The following is a 20,430-nucleotide window of genomic DNA, read 5'->3' as shown; positions in this document are numbered from 1 at the left end:
GCTCAGGGTTCTTCCCCATCCTTCAGACACAGGGGCCTGACAGCGCCCACTAGAGGTCTTCTTCACCACTGTGTAGTCCTGGTTATGGAGAGACACAGTAATAAATATCACTCCATACATCTCCAGAGTCCCTCACCTCTCCAGTCATGTCCATCTGTTAGTAACATAGATAAGATGATGTAATGTGACATCAGAATCTCTCACCTCTCCAGTAAGCCGGAAGAGGATCTCTAGGGTGAGATTTATTATCCTCTCCGCCATCTTGTCTCTGTCCCTATCCATCCAGAAGATATCCACTGAGCAGATCCTGTATTGTAGGAACCTGAATGGAGAGAAGATGAGACTGTGTAAAATCCTACAAAATACCAACACAGTTTTATAGGTTTTGTTTTTACTGCTTTCTCTATGTGGTAAAACTAACCTGTTCCCTTCGTGCTCTAGGTCAGTACGATTACAGCAATACCACATTTATATTTATTTTCCAGTGTTTTAATACAGGAAAAAAAAAGTAGTGTGAGGGCTCATTTGTTGCAGGGCCATCTGCAGTTTTTATTGATACCATATTGGGGTGTATACCATTTTTTATGTTACACTGTTGTCGCATGGAATAATTTTTTTTATTTTAATAGTATGGTGTTGCCTATGATTTTTTTTATTGTTTAGTTTAATTTTAATTGTGGGGAAAGGGAGATGATTTCAATTATTTGTATTATTTTTTTTTTAAGTTCATCTAGGTTATCCATAGGAACACAGCTGAAGCAGCCTGGGATCTTTCAGGGGGACCTGGGCTGTCACAGGGAGCGAACACTTCCACTGATCACATGCTAGAGGGAGCCATTCCATGCCTGGAAGTGCAATGATTTTTGTTTTTTAGCACTCAGATGCCTTGGTCACTTTTGACCGTGATTTCTGAAGGGGTAAGGCCCCTTGCAGACGAGCGTGTCCGCATTAGGTCAGGATGCGTCCTGGTGCATTGCGGGAAACCCGCGCGAGTAGGTATGCAATTGCAGTCAGTTTTGACTGCGATTGCGTTCCGTTGTTCAGTTTTTATCGCGCGGGTGCAATGTGTTTTGCACGCGCGTGATAAAAAAAAACTAAATGTGGCACCCAGACCCGAACTTCTTCACTGAAGTTCAGGTTTGGGTTCGGTGTTCTGTAGATTGTATTATTTTCCCTTATAACATGGTTATAAGGGAAAATGATAGCATTCTGAATACAGAATGCTTAGTAGAAGGTCAATTGAGGGTTAAAAAAGAAATAAAAAAATTAACTCACCTCCTCCAATTGATCGCGTATCTGCCGGTCTCCTGTTATTTCTTTAGGACCTGTCAAAGGACCTGTGGTGACGTCACTGAGCTCATCACATGGTCCGATCACACGGTGATGGACCATGTGATGTGACATCACCACAGGTCCTTTAGCCAGCAGCTCATGATTAAAGAAGTAAGAAGAGACCGGCTGCTATGCGATCAAGAGGAGAAGGTGAGTTAATTTTTTTTATTTTTTAACCCTCAATTGACCTACTATGCATTCTGTAATAAAGAATGCTATAATTTTCCCTTATAACCATGTTATAAGGGAAAATAATACAGTGAACAGACTGTCACCTAGCAACCATGCGTGAAAATCGCACCGCATCCGCACTTGCTTGCGATTTTCACTCAGCCCCATTCACTTCTGTGGGGCCTGCGTTGCAGGAAAACGCACAATATAGAGCATGCTGCGATTTTCACGCAACGCACAAGTGATGAGTGAAAATCACCGCTCATGTGCACAGCCCCATAGAAATGAATGGGTCCGGATTCAGTGCGGGTGCAATGCGTTCACCTCACGCATTGCACCCGCGTGGAAAACTCGCCCATGTGAAAGGAGCCTAAATATTTGCGATTGACATTACAGCCAATCGCAGACATTAGCCCCGGACCTCTGCTGTTTGAAACAGCAGAAACCCGGTGTCTATGGTACCTGCTGGGCTGCGAGCAGATGCCACATCAGGCTGATTGACAGGGTGAGGCATCAGCTTGATTGTCTTGTCTGGCCACGACTTCTTGCAGAGTAGCTGTGTGATTACACATTGGCGTATGAACAGTAGAGTCTAGAGCCCGAACGAAAACAAGCCTACTGCAAATGCGCCAACATGTAATCCGAGATATAAGCAAGTGGTGGAAGAGGAAAAACAAAAGGGCAATAAACCCCAGAGATGTGATGTACGCAGGGGTGCACCACCAATGAGGCCAGGTGAGACGATTGCCTCAGGTGGCAAAACCTAGAGACAAGTGGGGGCAGTGACCGGGCTGTGGGAATATCTTGCTATATTCAACTGTACCATAGTATGCCTTAAACAGTAGGGCTAGACGGGTTGGGCGCCATTTTCAATTTTCACCTCAGGCAGCAGAAAGGCTAGGCGGACCCCTGGATGTACAATATATCACAATGTAATTACAACCTGATGGGACACTACAGCGCTGGAACTCTATTTAAATATGGCCACCATGTTTCTGCTGTTTTGAAAGAGCAGAGACCCGGGACTAATGTCTGCGATTGGCGATGACGCCAATGGCAAACCTTTAACCCTTCATATGCTGAAAACCCAGAAGCTCTGCTCTTCTGGGCCTGGATCTTTCCATGTGGATTTATGTGCTTTTCTGCAGCATTTCCGCACCAAAAGACGCAAATTCTGACAGCGGTTTTTGGTGCGGATTTGATGCGGTTTTGCCACAGAACTCACTTCCCTTTAAAAAGGGTGAAATCTGCAGCTAAAACCGCAATCATAATTGACTCTAGCCTCCTAGAGAGGCTAACAAAAAAAAAATTAAGGAAATTTTAAAAAATCTAAAAAAATACCAAAAAATATTAAATCACCCTTAGAATTAAAATAAAAATAAACAATAAAATACAAACATAAAAGGCATCTCCGTGTCCCAAAAATGCCTGATCTGTTAAAATATTAATATATTTCTCCCACACGATGTGCGGTGTAATGGGAAAAAAATCCAAATGGCTGATTCATAATTTTTTCCTTTATTGAAAATAAATAAATAAATGAATAAAACCAGATCAAAAAGTCACACCTGCCAAAATTATCTAAATAAAAAATACAGATCTTCCCATAAAAATCAACCCTCAAACAGCTCCGCAGACATTAGTAGATGTAGTTTTTATTTTTTTCTGTATTTAAACAAAAGAAAAATGATATAAATGTGGTAGCGCTGTCTGTGAACAGAACAATAAAAAACGTTATTGCTCCGGGAAGGCAGGGAGTAAAAAAGGAAAATGCAAAAATGGAAAATCCTCTGGGATTGACGGGGGAAACTTCACTGAGCATCACCTGGTCATGTGATCCCATGACTCCTCCCACACATGGTCAGCATGTTGGCCCCTGGGTACAAAGCTGACCAGGGAGTGTGTGTGAGGGTCTCCTCATGGGTCAATGCACACTGCATAGACATACTTCTAGGGGGTCTACATTGTGAGCTCCGCCAGGGAGAGGTGACAATATCTGTACAGCGCGGCCGAATAGGTCTGCTGCATATACAGAAAAAATAGTCAAATAAATAATCACAGCAATATTATAAGGTCCTTTACCTCCTCCAGCAGCACAGCCCTAGAGCCTGACTCCTCCCACACATGATCACATGGTCATGACATCATCACAGGTCCTTTACCTCCTCCAGCAGCACAGCCCTAGAGCCGGACTCCTCCCACACATGATCACATGGTCATGACATCATCACAGGTCCTTTACCTCCTCCAGCAGCACAGCCCTAGAGCCTGACTCCTCCCACACATGATCACATGGTCATGACATCATCACAGGTCCTTTACCTCCTCCAGCAGCACAGCCCTAGAGCCTGACTCCTCCCACACATGATCACATGGTCATGAAATCATCACAGGTCCTTTACCTCTTCCAGCAGCACAGCCCTAGAGCCTGACTCCTCCCACACATGATCATGACATCATCACAGGTCCTTTACCTCATCCAGCAGCACAGCCCTAGAGCCTGACTCCTCCCACACATGGTCACACGGTCATGACATCACAGGTTAGTTTATCTCCTCCAGCAGTACAGCCTGGAGCCTGACTCCTCCCACAGTCACATAGTCAGACATCACCACAGGTCCTTTACCCCCTCCAGCAGCACATCCTGGAGACTGACTCCTCCCACACATGGTCACGATTTCACCATAGGTCCTTTACCTCCGGCTGCAAAGCTTGGAGCCCGACTCCTCCCATACATGATCACATGGTCATGACATAATCACAGGTCCTTTACCTCTTCCAGCAGCACAGCCCTAGAGCCTGACTCCTCCTACACATGGTCATGACATCATCACAGGTCCTTTACCTCCTCCAGCAGCACAGCCCTAGAGCCTGACTCCTCCCACACATGGTCATGACATCATCACAGGTCCTTTACCTCCTCCAGCAGCACAGCCCTAGAGCCTGACTCCTCCCACACATGGTCACATGGTCATGACATCATCACAGGTCCTTTACCTCCTCCAGCAGCACAGCCCTAGAGCCTGACTCCTCCCACACATGATCACATGGTCATGAAATCATCACAGGTCCTTTACCTCTTCCAGCAGCACAGCCCTAGAGCCTGACTCCTCCCACACATGATCATGACATCATCACAGGTCCTTTACCTCCTCCAGCAGCACAGCCCTAGAGCCTGACTCCTCCCACACATGGTCACACGGTCATGACATCACAGGTTAGTTTATCTCCTCCAGCAGTACAGCCTGGAACCTGACTCCTCCCACAGTCACATGGTCAGACATCACCACAGGTCCTTTACCCCCTCCAGCAGCACATCCTGGAGACTGACTCCTCCCACACATGGTCACGATTTCACCACAGGTCCTTTACCTCCTCCGGCTGCAAAGCTTGGAGCCCGACTCCTCCCATACATGATCACATGGTCATGACATCATCACAGGTCCTTTTACCTCCTCCAGCAGCACATCCTGGAGCCTGACTCCTCCCACACACGGTCACATGGCCATGACATCATGAAAGGTCCTTTAGCCCACCAGTCTCTGGTCTCCAGTGGAGGTATGTGCACTTTCCTCCTGTCTGTCAGGATTAGGCCTCGGTCACACAGTCAGTGTTTGGTCGGTGACGTCTCTTCCGTTAGTTTCACACTAGAGGAACATTCTGCCGGAGCCCAGTGACTATAATGGGACGGGCAGCGATTGCCTCTATTTCCAGTGTCAGTGCTGGGATTGGGCTGAATCCCCCCAGGTCCTATAGTTAGTGGGGGCTGGGGGGGCTCTTGGCCTTTCCAGCTGTTTCTATCAGGGTCCTGTCTAGAATGTACGGGCTCCCCTGAGGTCGGTGTAGCATTCAGGTTCTGGCTCTCAGTGATTGGGTAGAAGGCTTGTATAAGGAGCCGTACAGTCGGCTTCTAGTGACCTGGACAAGGCTGACGGTGTTCTAACAAAAATCCTTACTTCGTGAAAATACCCCTCGTGACTTTCGGGGGTGTGCGCCCCGGCGCAAGCGCACCACCACGGCACGGGTAAGATAAAATGACATGGAGCACTGACTCATGGACACCGCACGTGTGCCGTCAGGGGTAAGGAGATCTGACGGTCTTTTCTCCTTACCCTCACACTGCGCACGCGCGGATTGTGGAAACTCCTTTTGCACCCAGCACTATCAGCCATCCGGGGGGTGGGTGCAGCATATTGGGGGGGGGGGGGGCATAACCCTAAACCCTAACCCTTGTGAGGGTAAGGAAATTTCACAATCTGCACATGCGCAGTGTGAGGGTAAAGAGAAAAGACCGTCAGATCTTCTTACCCCTGACAGCGCACGTGCGGTGTCTGTTAGTCAGCACTCCATGTAATGTTATCTTACCCGCTGAGGCACACCCCCTGGAAGTCACGAGGGGTAAGGATTTTTGTTAGAACAGCGGATTATTAGCAGGGCCGGATTAACCACCTATCAGTTTTGCCCGAGCTCAGCCTGGGTTTTGTGAAAAACACTTAAAGAACTTTCTATAAAATATCCGTGAATCTCTGTAGTTTCTCTTCATTTCATATACAGCGGGAGGCCTCGACTTTTTTAGAAAATTTTGCAGATTTTTTGAAGAAGATATGTCTTTCTGAAGTTTGTAGCAGAAGTTCCAGAAAAAGATCAATACAGTTCAGGATTGTGCGTAAAGCTTAGATGTTAGTGTCCTGTCAGTCGCAACTTCACCCTTAAAGGGGATGTCTCACTTCAGCAAATAGCATTTATTATGTAGACAAGGTTACTACAAGGCACTTACTGATGTATGGGGATTCTCCATATTGCCTCCTTTGCTGGCTGGATTCGTTTTTCCATCACATTATACACTGCTCGTTTCCATGGTTACGGTGGTCGTTCTTGCACACTATTGGAAAAAGCACTAGCCTATGTGTCCTCCCACAGTCCCAGTCACCAGAGAGGCCAGTGCTTTTTTATATAGTGTGCAAGCACGACCATCACTGATGGATTGCAGGGTGGTCGTAAACATGGAAACAAGCAGTGGATAATGTGATTATGCCACCCAGCAAAGGAAGCAATATGGACAATCACAATATATTAGTAAGTTCCTTGTATTAACTCCCTCTACATTTAAGGCTACATTCACATGACCGTATGTGTCCGCAAAACACGGATACCGGCCGTGTGAATGTAGCCGGCCCTATGAAAGAAATGCCTATTCTTGTCCACGATTGCGGACAAGGATAGGACATTGTCTATCTTTTTTGCAATAAAAGAAATAAATGGGTCCGCACCCGTTCCGCAAAATAGCGGAACTGATGCAGAGTCAAAAATACGGTCGTGTGAATGTAGCCTTAACGCCGTTTGCAGTATCATGGCAAGATACTGATGACCTATCCAGAGTTGAAAAAGTCTTGGAATACTACCACTTTAAGGTGGGTTCCTGCACCCAAATCCTATGTGTTCTCAGTCCGGCAGTCGTTTTGCTCTGGTGTTCAGGTTATACCGAGCTGGGAACCAGTGAGCTAAGAGATTTACGCTGAAGAAACACAATGTGGTGGATTTAGTAATCCGAAAAATCTGCCGGATTCATCACAACCTTACTCCACTTATAGCACCTTTTAAGCCATGTCCCGTTTCCCATAAGGTCACACCCATTTTCTGCAATGCCACACCCCCTCAGCGGGCGAAGAGCAATGGATTATTTTTCTGTCATACATTTTCCATAACTATGTCTAAGATGAGATCTGCCAAAATTACGCCACAATTCACACCCATAGGAAATGTGGGCCATGGTTTATGTGATTGGATTGCCCAGCAGTCAATATGTGTTAAAGGGTTTATCCCACGAATAATGTAAAAAATGAAAATCAGACATCCTATAGTCCATGACGATACCTTTCTAGCAAAGCTAGAACCAGCCCTGTACCTCACATGGATCCAGAGATCTCCTCATTAATTGCTCTGCTAGATTTATATCAAGCTGACAGCTCAAGGGGAGTGTCTTTTCTGCTGCAGCTAAGGGGGCGTGTCTCAGCTCTCCCTATCACAGCTCAGGGGGCGTGTCTCAGCTCTCCCTATCACAGCTCAGGAGTCAGTTGAATGATGAAACTGAGCATGTGCGGCCTTCTCAGTGAGCAGGTCAAAGAAATAAGAAAAATAACAAACAGCAGGTGGCGCTGTACAGAAGCATTATATTGAATAACTCAGTGGCTATACATAAATATTTTTCGTGGGAGAACTCCTTAAAAGGGAATCTGTCAACTTGAAACCACTTTCCAAACTTATGTAAGCAGCGTATATTGTCAGTGCTTGTGCTGTGGGGGATTTAAAGGGAATCTGTGAGCTCCAAAACACCCCCCAAACTGCAGTACACAGCCTGTAGTATAAGTGGTGCTGAGTCGAGTTATGTACTTTTTATCTTCATACTCACTTGCAGTCCGACGCTGTGCTGTCACAAACCAGCGGTAACATGCATTGAAAGGACTCCTCTCTGAGTCCTCTCCATTTTGTGCAGGAGTATGGCAGTCCTCTCAATGCATTTTAATGTTGGTTTGTGGGAGCACAGCATCGGAACGCTAGTGAGTATGAAGATAAAAAGTACATAACTGGACTCAGCACCACTTATACTACAGGCTGCGTACTACAGTTTAGGGGGCGTTTTGGAGCTCACAGATTCCCTTTAAATCCCCCACAGCACAAGCACTTATACTTCCATGGATCCCTTCAGTCTCCTCAACATTTAATTGTATTGTACATGGAATTTTGTAGGATTTTCCATCGTCTCATCTTCTCGCCATCCAGGTTCCTACAATATAGGATCCGCTCAGTGGAGATCTTCTATATAAGATCCTTCTCCTGATTGACGCATCAAGGATGGATAGGGACAGGGACAAGCGGGCGGAGAGTATCATAAATCTCACCCTAGAGATCCTCTTCCGGCTTACTGGAGAGGTGAGAGATTCTGATGATATCACATTACATCATCTTATCTATGTTACTAACAGATGGACAGGACTGGAGAGGTGAGGGACTCTGGAGATGTATGGAGTGATATTTATTACTGTGTCTCTTCATAACCAGGACTACACAGTAGTGAAGAAGACCTCTAGTGGGCGCTGTCAGGACCCTGTGTCTGAAGGATGGGGAAGAACCCTGAGCCCAATCACAGGGCCTCCACCTCACCCCCTGATACATGAGAAAGTCAATAGAGAGAAGATCCTAGAGCTCATCAACAAGATGATTGAGCTTCTGACTGGAGAGGTGACACTGCTGGGAATTCTGGGACATTATACAGGAACGCTATTTAGGTATCTGGGTGATGACTGTATCATTGTGTTGTCAGGTTCCTATAAGGTGTCAGGATGTCACCGTCTATTTCTCCATGGAGGAGTGGGAGTATTTAGAAGGACACAAAGATCTGTACAAGGACGTCATGATGGAGGATCACAGGCCTATCACATCAGCAGGTAATAGACATGACTAAATAGACACGTCCTCCCATTATCTGTATGTAAGGAATGAATTCAGTCACTGGATGTGTTTCCTACAGTTAAGGAAGAGAGAAGAACACCAGAGAGATGCCCCAGTCCTCTTCTTCCACAGGATGGTTCAGAAGAACACCACAATGTCCCACAGGATGATCAGGTCGATGGAGATAAGGTCTCATGAAATGTTCCCTATGATCTGTAGAAAGGCTGTGAAGATCTTGTGTTCACTCTTGTTTTATCCTTGTGTAATGAGTAAGGGGAAGATGGCAGAATTACAGCTGACCATAGACATTAAATGTCGTCTGTATCGTCTCACAGTTTTCTGGTTATGGAGACAGATTGGATTTATACAGGAGACCTGCAGATATTTGGGTCAGATAACTTCTGCTGTCTGGTCATTTTGGTCATCGTGTTAATTACTGATCTTTTCTGGTCACATAAAACCTTTTACTTGACTTCTCCAACCGTCTGATGACTCCTACAATATTTATTTCACAGGTTCTGAATCCATTTGAAGATCTGAACATTATATATGTTACAGAAACAGATGTGAAGGGTGAGGAGCAGAGTATAGAGGACATTCTTACAGATAACTGCCCAGGTGAGTAGTAACCACTATATTCACTGGATACATTCTCTGCTTCCTAATGAACGCAACATTTTAGCTCTTTAATTTGAATGATTTACGCATAATGGCATCCACCATTTTACATATCAAATTCAGTACAGTAATGAGCACATCGGGGCAGGAGGGATGAAGATGGAAGATCACATGTCCCTGGGCTTGCCCATAATGCCTTGCAGTCAGCCTCATAGCCAATGAGTAGCGATGTTATAGACATGTATATTAAGCAGGTATGTATAGTTAGGTAGATTAAATTAATTGATAGACAGCTTTTAGCCCTAGGGTTAGGACGGGGTGAGTTAGTGTACTGTGTGCCTGTTACATTGCTTGAGCTGTTCACATACATACAGACTCTGCTGCACGGCACATCAGTATTTAAAGATAGAGTACTCACTTTAATCATTTAATATGCAGAAGCCAGCTAACAGCCCAATTAATATAAAAATAAATCTAATGGCCAAAAAAAACCCGAAATCTAATGGTATCATAGTTGCACTGGACGCTGTGCAATTACCCATTTTTTTTCTCAAAAACCTGTTGCAAAGTCCTCTCCTTTAATAATAATAGTGCCAAACTTGGTAAGTTCACATTGTCTAAATAGGCTTCACAATCAGTCTATTTGAACAACAGTCATGGCCATGAACTATGGCCACCAATGGGTGAGGTAATGGGAAAACAAAAGACCCATGCCATGTCATCGGCAAGAGAAAATGTGAGTGGCTGTAGTAGTGCAAGGAACAGCAGCACATTCAGCACCAGACACCCTGACTGTGGCACTTTTAGTCGTGGTGGTGGCAATAGGGACACTGTTAGCAGCTCTTGGGGCAAAAACAGAGGAGGAAATTGTGATGTGGGCCAAGAAGACCATGACATCACAGTCTGAAAAAAGTTGCGCAAAGGCATTATAACTATGATGATTAGTGTTGAGCGAAATGTGGTTTTCGATACGAATTTCAGGGAAAATTCGATTCGCTGCTGAGTTGAATTTCCTCGTGCTTTGTGGTAATAAATCGATTTTCCCTGAATGTCGGTGAAAAAAAACTTAAAAAAATCATACTTTCCTCATCCGTTTGAGTGTGAAGATCCGGTCACCGCCATCTTGAAATCCCATGTGTGGTACCATGGCCGCCAATTTCACGCTAGATCTTCAATTAAGATGGCCGCAGCCGGCTCTTTGCGATCAAATGGATGAGGGAAATATGATTATTTTTTTTACCAGCATTCAGGGAAAATCACCTGATCCAGTTTTAAAATTGAAATGTCCACCAATTGGAACAAGAATATACTCCTTATCCCCGTCTTCATTGTAGCAGCCAGGCTGCATTTACAAGCAGTACAGGGTGGTTGTTGTCATCATCAGCAGCAGCTACTGCTTCTCCAATTCAGACTCCTGCTCATTGTGTTGATCAGCGACATTTCAACTTGCTGGAATTCTACCATTCATATCCTGAACCATCTGTATGGGTGGAATAAAGTGGTCAATGATTACATCATGCACCAGACTGGGAGCATGTGTTATTTTGAGCTCAGGCAATGATAGCTAGTCAAGGACCTATGTCACATACTCACAGAGGCGACCAGATTTGTGAGTAGAGACATCAATGGCATCAATGATGTCATGTCCCTGTCATTTATATTAGACCAAACGCCAATGCTGATTCAGCAAGAAATTGTAGAAGAAGAACAGATTCCACATCTTGCATGCCGTGTTTTAGCTGTTGGAGGCTCACAGGGATGAAATTTAATGGGGGAGTATGAGTAACAAAAATTGGAGGAGGAGTTGATGGTGGGAAATAAGGCTGACAGTCGTTATTGCAGATATTCTGTTAATGAAGATGCTGGCCACGACTAACTATCGTATTGCGCTGGGACGAAGGGGCACACCACTGCATAACACTTGATGACTGGTTTCTTTGTGGTACTCCATTAAGCATGTCACTAGAGAGAAGTTGAGATAGGCATGCTGAAATGTTAACCTATGAAGATCTTGACTTTAATACAAAAAATAGAAAACTTCCACAGAACATCCTGGTGGCCTACTATCATGATCTGTTTTCGTAGCTGGTTCAAAACTGAACATTACTCTGTGCTTTGCAATTTGTCTGGAAATTTTTATATAGAAATGTAATAAAATATCAGTAATGTTAAAGTTATCTCATTCAAATATAATAAGATTAGTTTTATTCTCATCAGATGACTGTACCAGGAACTCAGAGGGATATCTGATATCTTCAGATTGTAAAACAAATGATCATGCTATGGCTCAAGATACATATGAAGAACATGCTTTTATCCCAGATATATCATCAGCCCTTCATGACAAAGGGCCATCATCTGATGATTTAAAACAGATCCAAACTTCTGATTCATCACAAACTGTAACACAAAATAAAAGTCACAGAAGGAGTGAACATCCAAGAGCTCAAACAGAGGAAAAGCCATTTTCATGTACAGAATGTGGGAAAGATTTTAAATATAAATCACAACTTGTTATACATCAGAGAATTCACACAGGGGAGAAGCCGTTCTCATGTCCAGAATGTGGGAAATGTTTTTACCAGAAATCAAAACTTGTTTACCATCAAGTAACTCACACAGGGGAGAAGCCATATTCTTGTTCAGTATGTGGGAAATGTTTTACAGAAAAGTCAAATCTTGTTATACATCACATGGTTCACACAGGAGAGAGGCCATATTCATGTTCAGAATGTGGGAAATGTTTTGTCCAGAGACCAAAACTTATTAGGCATCAAAGAACTCACACAGGGGAGAAGCCATTTTCATGTTCAGAATGTGGGAAATGTTTTGGAGATAAATCAGATCTTGTTACTCATCAGAAAATTCACACAGGGGAGAAGCCATTTTCATGTTCAGAATGTGGGAAATGTTTTAGAAATAAATCAGCTCTTCTTACTCATCACAAAATTCACACAGGGGAGAAGCCATATTCATGTTCAGAATGTGGGAAATGTTTTAAGCAGAAAGTATATCTTATTATTCATCAGAGAATTCACACAGGGGAGAAGCCATTTTCATGCTCAGAATGTGGGAAGTGTTTTGCTCAGAAATCAGATCTTGTTAAACATCAGAGAATTCACACAGGAGAGAAGCCATTTGCATGTTCAGAATGTGGAAAATGTTTTATCCAGAAATCAAAACTTACTAAGCATCAACTTATTCACACAGAGAAGAAGTAATTTCATGTTTAGAATGGTCAGCCCTTGCTGATCATCGAAGAACCCACACAAGGGAGAAGCCATATTTAGGTTCAGGATGTGGAAGTATTTTGACAAGAATTCAAATCTTGCAGCGCATCAAAGAATTCACTTAGAGGAGAAACCACATTTATGATCTAAACGTGGGAAGCGTTTTACAAAAAAAATCTAAACTTGTTAAACACTGCAGCTTCCACATTGGAGAAGCCATTCATAGAATCTGAAAAGTGTTTTACAGATAAATGAAATGTTGTAATGCATCAAATAAGTCACACAGGGGTGAAACCATATTCATGTTGAGAATGTGTGAAATGTTTTACAAATAATGAGATAAATCACTATATCTTGTTACAAGAGAATTTACATGGGGAGAAGCCATTCTCATGTTCAGGATGTGAAAAATATCCAGAAATCAAATCTTATTAGGCATCAAATAATTCTCCCAGGGAAAACCATATGTCTGAATGTAGGGATCATTTTTACAGATAGGTGTTATGCATCATACAGGTGTCCCCCAACATGTTTCACTGCACTAAGCATCTACCCCCTTTCATAGCCTTCTGTGACTCATCTTAGGTGGACTGACCCCTCCTAATGATGTTACTATTCATGGTTGGTCAAGAGTCATATGATCATACCTTGCTGGACTACAATGTGGTCAGGTATAGTGTGCTTTCCAGCGATCACCATACCAGAAGCGAGATGCGTTCCATCGACGTCAGACTGCAGGTTTCCTTGTTAAATATATATGTATTCCGCCTATAGAAACATCTTGAATGCTTTCTTAATTATATAAAAATAAAGCCTACTATTATGGCCATATTCATGTGTCATGTAATTTGTGCATGTTACTGTATTTATAGATTCAGAAGTATAGCCACAAAAAATGGATTTCACTTCTTAATAGAAATTAATTATCATTGAATATTACTTATTTAGCATGGGTCAGATATGATACTGTCACGACTGTAGGCAGGGAAACGCGCTGCACGGAACCAAACCAAGCACCCACAGTAAAAACTGTAGGGACCTATTCACACTACTGTAACCTAACGCACACAGAGAATGGTCATACAGAAATGGGTCAATAGAGTACCAAATCACAGGACAGAGAGTGGTCAATAATATTCAAGCCAAGGGTCAAACCAGGTGAGAAGGGGGTACAAAATCACTAAGCAGAAAAAGAGGTCCAAGTCCAGCCGAAGCCAAATCCAAATAGTAGCATTCCAATAACACACGATAGCAACCAGAGCACAGCAAGGGAAAAAACTATAACTGGCAAGGGTGTATTGCAGGCAGATGGTTTAAATAGAGGGCCGAGTCCCTAGTTCAGAACCTGATATGTCCAGGGCCTCGGCGACCCATTGGAACAGAATACAAGCAGACCTGAGATAGGCAGGCTGAGCGGTGACTTAGCCTGCATCACAAACATACATGGGTGATACGCAGTGTGGCTTAAGCGGGGAATCATGAGGGGGCATGGCCTAAGCGACGCACCACCAGAGGTAATGGCCTAGGCAGTGCGTTTGACACAGTGCTGCCGTAGCAGAGCCCCAGACTGCGGTGCTGGAACTCAGACAGGTAAGTTGGTGACAGATACATTTGTTCATAGCATATCGGGATATATCGTTTTCAAATTAAATCTATAAGGGTAATAAAATATCATATGGACAAATAAAGTGCATATATAATGGGTAGTCCACATAAATCCTGATTATTATTATAAGAGATAGAGGACGGCAGTAATAGTACCACACAGGTGTAAAGTTGGTAGAGATAATATTCCCAGATAGTATGTAGCATCTTTAAATATTTCTACTTGATTTAGATGAAATACCTTTATATGAAACCTTCATTTAATCCCAGGGGACTCTTGGGTTTTAACAGAAAGATCCACTTGGCCTCTTCTTTAAAGGGAATCTGTCACCTACTTTTACTGTATGAAACTGATGTTGATGGTGCGAAGTGCTTGTGTAACATGATTAAAGCTATACCTTTGCCTGAGTTAGTGATCTTTCAAAAGATTTTTGTTAGGCAAATTAGGTCCAAATTGCCCAAGGGGACGTCACCATTCAAGGAACCCAAGCACACCTCTCTCTAGAGTCCAAACCCAAACTTTTCTTTCTAGTCTGTTCCCTCCTCTGTGATGTCACATTCTTCTATTAAACTCTGCCTGCATTGTTAGCGCTTGCCTTAGCCAAATCATACACAGGAGCAGAAACTTCCCTGCTGTGGGGATTAGACTCACACAGGGCCGGCCTTAGGCCTTTAGGCGCCCTGTGCGATAAAGCTTTACAGCGCCCCATAGTGACCACGCCCCTCAGTAACCACGCCCTTTCAATGGTCACACCCACAGTGTAGAGGTATACTGTGTGGCACAGTGTAGAGGTATACTGTGTGGCACAGTGTAGAGGTATACTGTGTGGCACAGTGTAGAGGTATACTGTATATTGTGTGGCACAGTGTAGCGGTATACTGTATATTGTGGGGCACAGTGTAGGCTATATGTGCATAACAAACATATTTCACATGAAAACTTACAGTTACTTGGCCCTTGGGGATCTCGGACGCCACTTTCACACTTGGCCAGGGGCTCGGCGGAGCTGATGTTGTGCTTTATCCTAATGAGAAAGATTTCATAATAAGGATTTGGAGAAGGGGCAGAGGGATAGCAGAGCAGGGAGAGGCTGGTGCTGCTACTAGGGGGTCATACCATGGGGAGTAATAAAGCCCACCATAATGCCCCCCAGTAGAAATAATTCTCCTTATAATGTAACAGTGCAAAAAATACCCCCTTATGCCCCCAGTTGAGCTCATGTCTCCCATAATGTGCCAGTATAAAATACCCCTATATAGTGCCCCCAGTAAATTCCCCCATAGTGCTCCTCTCCCCCTTCCTCCTAGTGCCCCCCATAATGTACCAGTATAAAATGCCCCAGTAGATGCCCTCAGTGTCCCCCATAATTTGCAAGTATAAATTACCCCTTCTTAGTGCCCCGTAGATGACTCCATAGTACTCCTCTCCCCCCTTCCCCATAGTACCCACCATAATGTGTCCCAGTATAAAATTCTACTGTACAGAGACCCCCCATATAAAACACCCTTTCTTTGTGTTGCCTCAGTAGATGCCCCTATAGTGCCCACCAATAATGTGCCAGTAATAAGCCCCCCATTACGTGCCAGTAATAAGACCCCCATTACGTGCCAGTAATAAGCCCCCCATTACGTGCCAGTAATAAGATCCCCATTATGTGCCAGTAATAAGCCCCCCATTACGTGCCAGTAATAAGCCCCCCATTACGTGCCAGTAATAAGCCCCCCATCATGTGTCAGTATTAAGCCCCCCCCCATCATGTGCCAGTATTAAGGCCCCCCCATCATGTGCCAGTATTAAGGCCCCCCCATCATGTGCCAGTATTAAGGCCCCCCCATCATGTGCCAGTATTAAGGCCCCCCATCATGTGCCAGTATTAAGGCCCCCCCATCATGTGCCAGTATTAAGGTCCCCCCATCATGTGCCAGTATTAAGGGCCCCCCATCATGTGCCAGTATTAAGGCCCCCCATCATGTGCCATTATTAAGTAAGCCCCCCCCCATCATGTGCCATTATTAAGTAAGTCCCCCCCATCATGTGCCATTATTAAGTAAGTCCCCCCCCATCATGTGCCATTATTAAGTAAGTCCCCCCCATCATGTGCCATTATTAAGTAAGTCCCCCCATCATGTGCCATTATTAAGTAAGTCCCCCATCATGTGCCATTATTAAGTAAGTCCCCCCCATCATGTGCCATTATTAAGTAAGTCCCCCCATCATGTGCCATTATTAAGTAAGTCCCCCCATCATGTGCCATTATTAAGTAAGTCCCCCCATCATGTGCCATTATTAAGTAAGTCCCCCCCCCCCATCATGTGCCATTATTAAGTAAGACTCGTTCCCCCCCCCATCATGTGCCATTATTAAGTAAGTCCCCCCCATCATGTGCCATTATTAAGTAAGTCGTCCCTCCCCATCATGTGCCATTATTAAGTAAGTCCCCCCCATCATGTGCCATTATTAAGTAAGTTGTTCCCCCCATCATGTGCCATTATTAAGTAAGTCGTCGTCCCCCCCATCATGTGCCATTATTAAGTAAGTCCCCCCCCCCCGTATCACTATTGTAAAAAAAAACAAAAAAACACTTATACTTACCTCAAACCTCAGTGTCAGCGATGCGATGCAAGCCTCTTCTGGCCTGTGTCCCACGCTGTATGGCTCAGGCCCCCCATCATGTGCCAGTATTAAGGCCCCCCATCATGTGCCATTATTAAGTAAGTTCCCCCCCATCATGTGCCATTATTAAGTAAGTCCCCCCCATCATGTGCCATTATTAAGTAAGTCCCCCCCCATCATGTGCCATTATTAAGTAAGTCCCCCCCATCATGTGCCATTATTAAGTAAGTCCCCCCCCATCATGTGCCATTATTAAGTAAGTCCCCCCCATCATGTGCCATTATTAAGTAAGTCCCCCCATCATGTGCCATTATTAAGTAAGTCCCCCCATCATGTGCCATTATTAAGTAAGTCCCCCATCATGTGCCATTATTAAGTAAGTCCCCCCCATCATGTGCCATTATTAAGTAAGTCCCCCCATCATGTGCCATTATTTAGTAAGTCCCCCCCATCATGTGCCATTATTAAGTAAGTCCCCCCCCCATCATGTGCCATTATTAAGTAAGACTCGTTCCCCCCCATCATGTGCCATTATTAAGTAAGTCGTCCCTCCCCATCATGTGCCATTATTAAGTAAGTCCCCCCCATCATGTGCCATTATTAAGTTGTTCCCCCCATCATGTGCCATTATTAAGTAAGTCGTCCCCCCCCCCATCATGTGCCATTATTAAGTAAGTCCCCCCCCCCCCCCGTATCACTATTGTAAAAAAAACAAAAAAACACTTATACTTACCTCAAACCTCAGTGTCAGCGATGCGATGCAAGCCTCTTCTGGCCTGTGTCCCACGCTGTATGGCTCAGGCGGCGCGATGACGTCATCGCGCCGCCTGCGCCGGACTCTGATAGGCTGCCGGCCTAGTGCCTGCAGCCTATCAGAGCAAGGGGAAGGGACACGCCTCTCCCTCCCCTGCACTGCCGCTGGCACAGGCAGATTACTAAGGAGATGAGCGCAATGGAAGCGCTCATCTCCCTGTGCACGGCGGCGGCGGCATACTTGGGGGGGGGGGCGCATTTTAGTTGGGGCACATGAAGTAGACTGACTTCACTTAGAGTTCGGCGGGCTGTGTCAGCCGCCCAGCGCCCCTGTTGCTATGGCGCCCTGTGCGGCCGCACAGCCCGCACACCCCAAAGGCCGGCCCTGGACTCACATAACAGGGCTTGTAACCATAGAAAAACCATATTTCTCTATGTGATAAGGCTGTAGTTTAGTGATTAGTGGGCAGCCTTGCATTCATGGAAGTTCAAGTCCTAGTAGAAACTTCCATATGTTTTTTTCCTATTGTTTTCTCTCTCATTTTAATTATATAAAAGGATACACTATAATAAATATATATAATAAGAAAAGGCCTTACTATATTGATAATAGTGTTTTTATGCTTAGTTTATTCACTGCTGCAATATATGATCATAAAGAAACCAGCAATACATTGTCACGAGAAGGGGAATGGGGAAGGTGCAAACTGACTCCACCCACGCCCCTGTCCCTGCCTGCTTGCACTTACCCGTTCTAGGAAACGGAGCGCTACTGGGCGGCGATCCCTAACCTGAGTAAGTGCGAAGAGACAAACAAGACAGACAAACACAGACAGATCGAACTAGCAAAGATAAAAACCAGGAGGTCAAGGCGGTACCGGGGACAGGCAGAGGCAGCTACTATACTATACTAATACCAAGTCAAATGTCAAATAGAAAATACACGAGGCATAGGACCTTAATCACAGGCAACCTGTGGCCAGTAGACTGCCTGTTAAATAGGGGAGACAAGGAGCCATGTGACGTGGCCAGCGTCACATGACTCATCCCCCTGCAAACTGCTGAGCGCCGAGTGCCCAGTTCGGCGCTCAGACTTATCGCCGAAACTAGGGGAGCGGAGGATGCCGACCACGCTAAGGATGCATGCGCGGTCGGATCTTCTCTACCCCCCCCCCCCCCTTGCACGTCCTTGCTCCAAAGTTATCACAGGGCATCGGGGGCACCGAAAGGAAGGAGCACAAAGCCGGCGCCCTGTGACATACATATTAGCTTTCTAAGCATAAAACATTGTTAATATAACAATATAGACTTTTATTATGGGTTAAATGAGGGAGAAAACGAATCTGTATAAAAAATTCTGATAGTCTATCTCAGGATTCAAACTTAACATTAAGCTATAGCATTAACACATAGAGAAGAATGTTTTAGAATGGTTAGAAAGCTAATAAATATTACTGGTGTCTTTATAATCATATGTTGTGTCTGTTAATAAACCAGTAACATGTATATTAGCTTAATATGTGGTAATGTGGTAAGGCTACAGTAAGCAGTGTATATAATATGTACATTGTAGGACACAGCTCTGCCCTCACCATGGTGATGTCTAGCCCTGTCAATCAAGGAGAGGGGTAAGTATGCAGAGCACAGGGGGTGTTACAAAGCAGTGTTCCATGGATTAGTGAGACTACCGTCATTATCTCATACATAAAATACATAAACTATTTAGCATATGATTAGTAATGCAGATTTTTGTCATGTAACTAAATTTTTGCTGTTTTGCTCCTAAAATTCAAAATTGTAATTTTCATTATTTTGTTAGTATTTTGTAAATCCACCTTTGGCTTTCAACACTGCATCAATCCTTCTGGACATGCTCTCGATCAGATTCAAGCATGACTCGACCAAAATCAGTTCCCTGGTATCTTCTACACGTTCCCAATGTTGGTTCATACTGGTCGACTCACTTGGGTATGAATACAGGTTTTCCGTCAACTCTACACACGTGTTCGATTAGGTTCAGGTCTGGGGACTGTGGGGGCCAATCGAGCATTTCGTGCCAATCTTGACATATGCTTCGGGTCATTGTCCTGCTGGAACTCTACATCGGTCCTTTTCATACCCATAGTACTCGAATGTACAAAGTAACTTGTGGTAGGGGCTGAGGTGTACATGGGCGTAGAGTTGGGAGGGACGCCTACCACCCTCCAAGATCTATCTGGCTGAACTGTGCCCGGAGCCAGTGCAGGGTAGGCCTGAATATGTGGGCCACCCAAGAGAGTGGAAAGGATTCAAGAAGGGTCGGGAGGGTGGGGCATGAAGCGACCGTCCTCAGGGTGAGGTCGCTGTGCGAAGATATACCCGGCAGCCCCGCCCACAAATGCAGGCTGTAACCAGCCTTAATACTTGTGGTAGGGGCTGAGGTGTACATGGGCGTAGAGTTGGGAGGGACGCCTACCACCCTCCAAGATCTATCTGGCTGAACTGTGCCCGGAGCCAGTGCGGGGTAGGCCTGAATATGTGGGCAAGAAGACTACCAACGCTGTTAGGTGAGAAATATTTATTGAATGAACGGGACAAATTACAAAGCCAATGAACCAAAAGCCCTGGAAATCTCGACCTGCGGGTTGGGTATATATTTTGAAAAGCACGAGGATTGCC

At 44.7% G+C, this 20,430-nt stretch overlaps 1 protein-coding gene and 1 long non-coding RNA gene across 3 annotated transcripts; both read left to right on the top strand.

The window, feature by feature from the left end:
- Positions 1-5,018: 5,018 nt before the first annotated feature.
- LOC122941715 lies at positions 5,019-8,618 on the top strand. The gene is made up of 3 exons (XR_006390507.1): positions 5,019-5,061; positions 8,284-8,433; positions 8,563-8,618. It is a non-coding gene; the product is annotated as an uncharacterized LOC122941715 (long non-coding RNA).
- A 451-nt stretch (positions 8,619-9,069) lies between these two features.
- LOC122941685 (gastrula zinc finger protein XlCGF17.1-like) lies at positions 9,070-13,612 on the top strand. 2 transcript variants are annotated; one of them, XM_044299109.1, is made up of 3 exons: positions 9,070-9,126; positions 9,468-9,570; positions 11,788-13,612. In XM_044299109.1, exon 3 carries the CDS (start codon positions 11,853-11,855, stop codon positions 12,789-12,791), a length of 939 nt encoding a protein of 312 aa, XP_044155044.1. In that variant the 5' UTR covers positions 9,070-9,126; positions 9,468-9,570; positions 11,788-11,852; the 3' UTR covers positions 12,792-13,612. The 2 variants fall into 2 exon arrangements, with proteins under 2 accessions (XP_044155044.1, XP_044155043.1); XM_044299108.1 differs by having other exon boundaries at positions 9,086-9,141.
- The last annotated feature ends 6,818 nt before the right edge of the window (positions 13,613-20,430 follow it).

This window comes from Bufo gargarizans, chromosome 6 (genome assembly GCF_014858855.1).
Source record: "Bufo gargarizans isolate SCDJY-AF-19 chromosome 6, ASM1485885v1, whole genome shotgun sequence".
Lineage (NCBI taxonomy): Eukaryota > Metazoa > Chordata > Amphibia > Anura > Bufonidae > Bufo > Bufo gargarizans.
The sequence above is the reverse complement of the archived record's forward strand: the minus strand, read 5'-3'. Positions and strand labels throughout refer to the sequence as shown.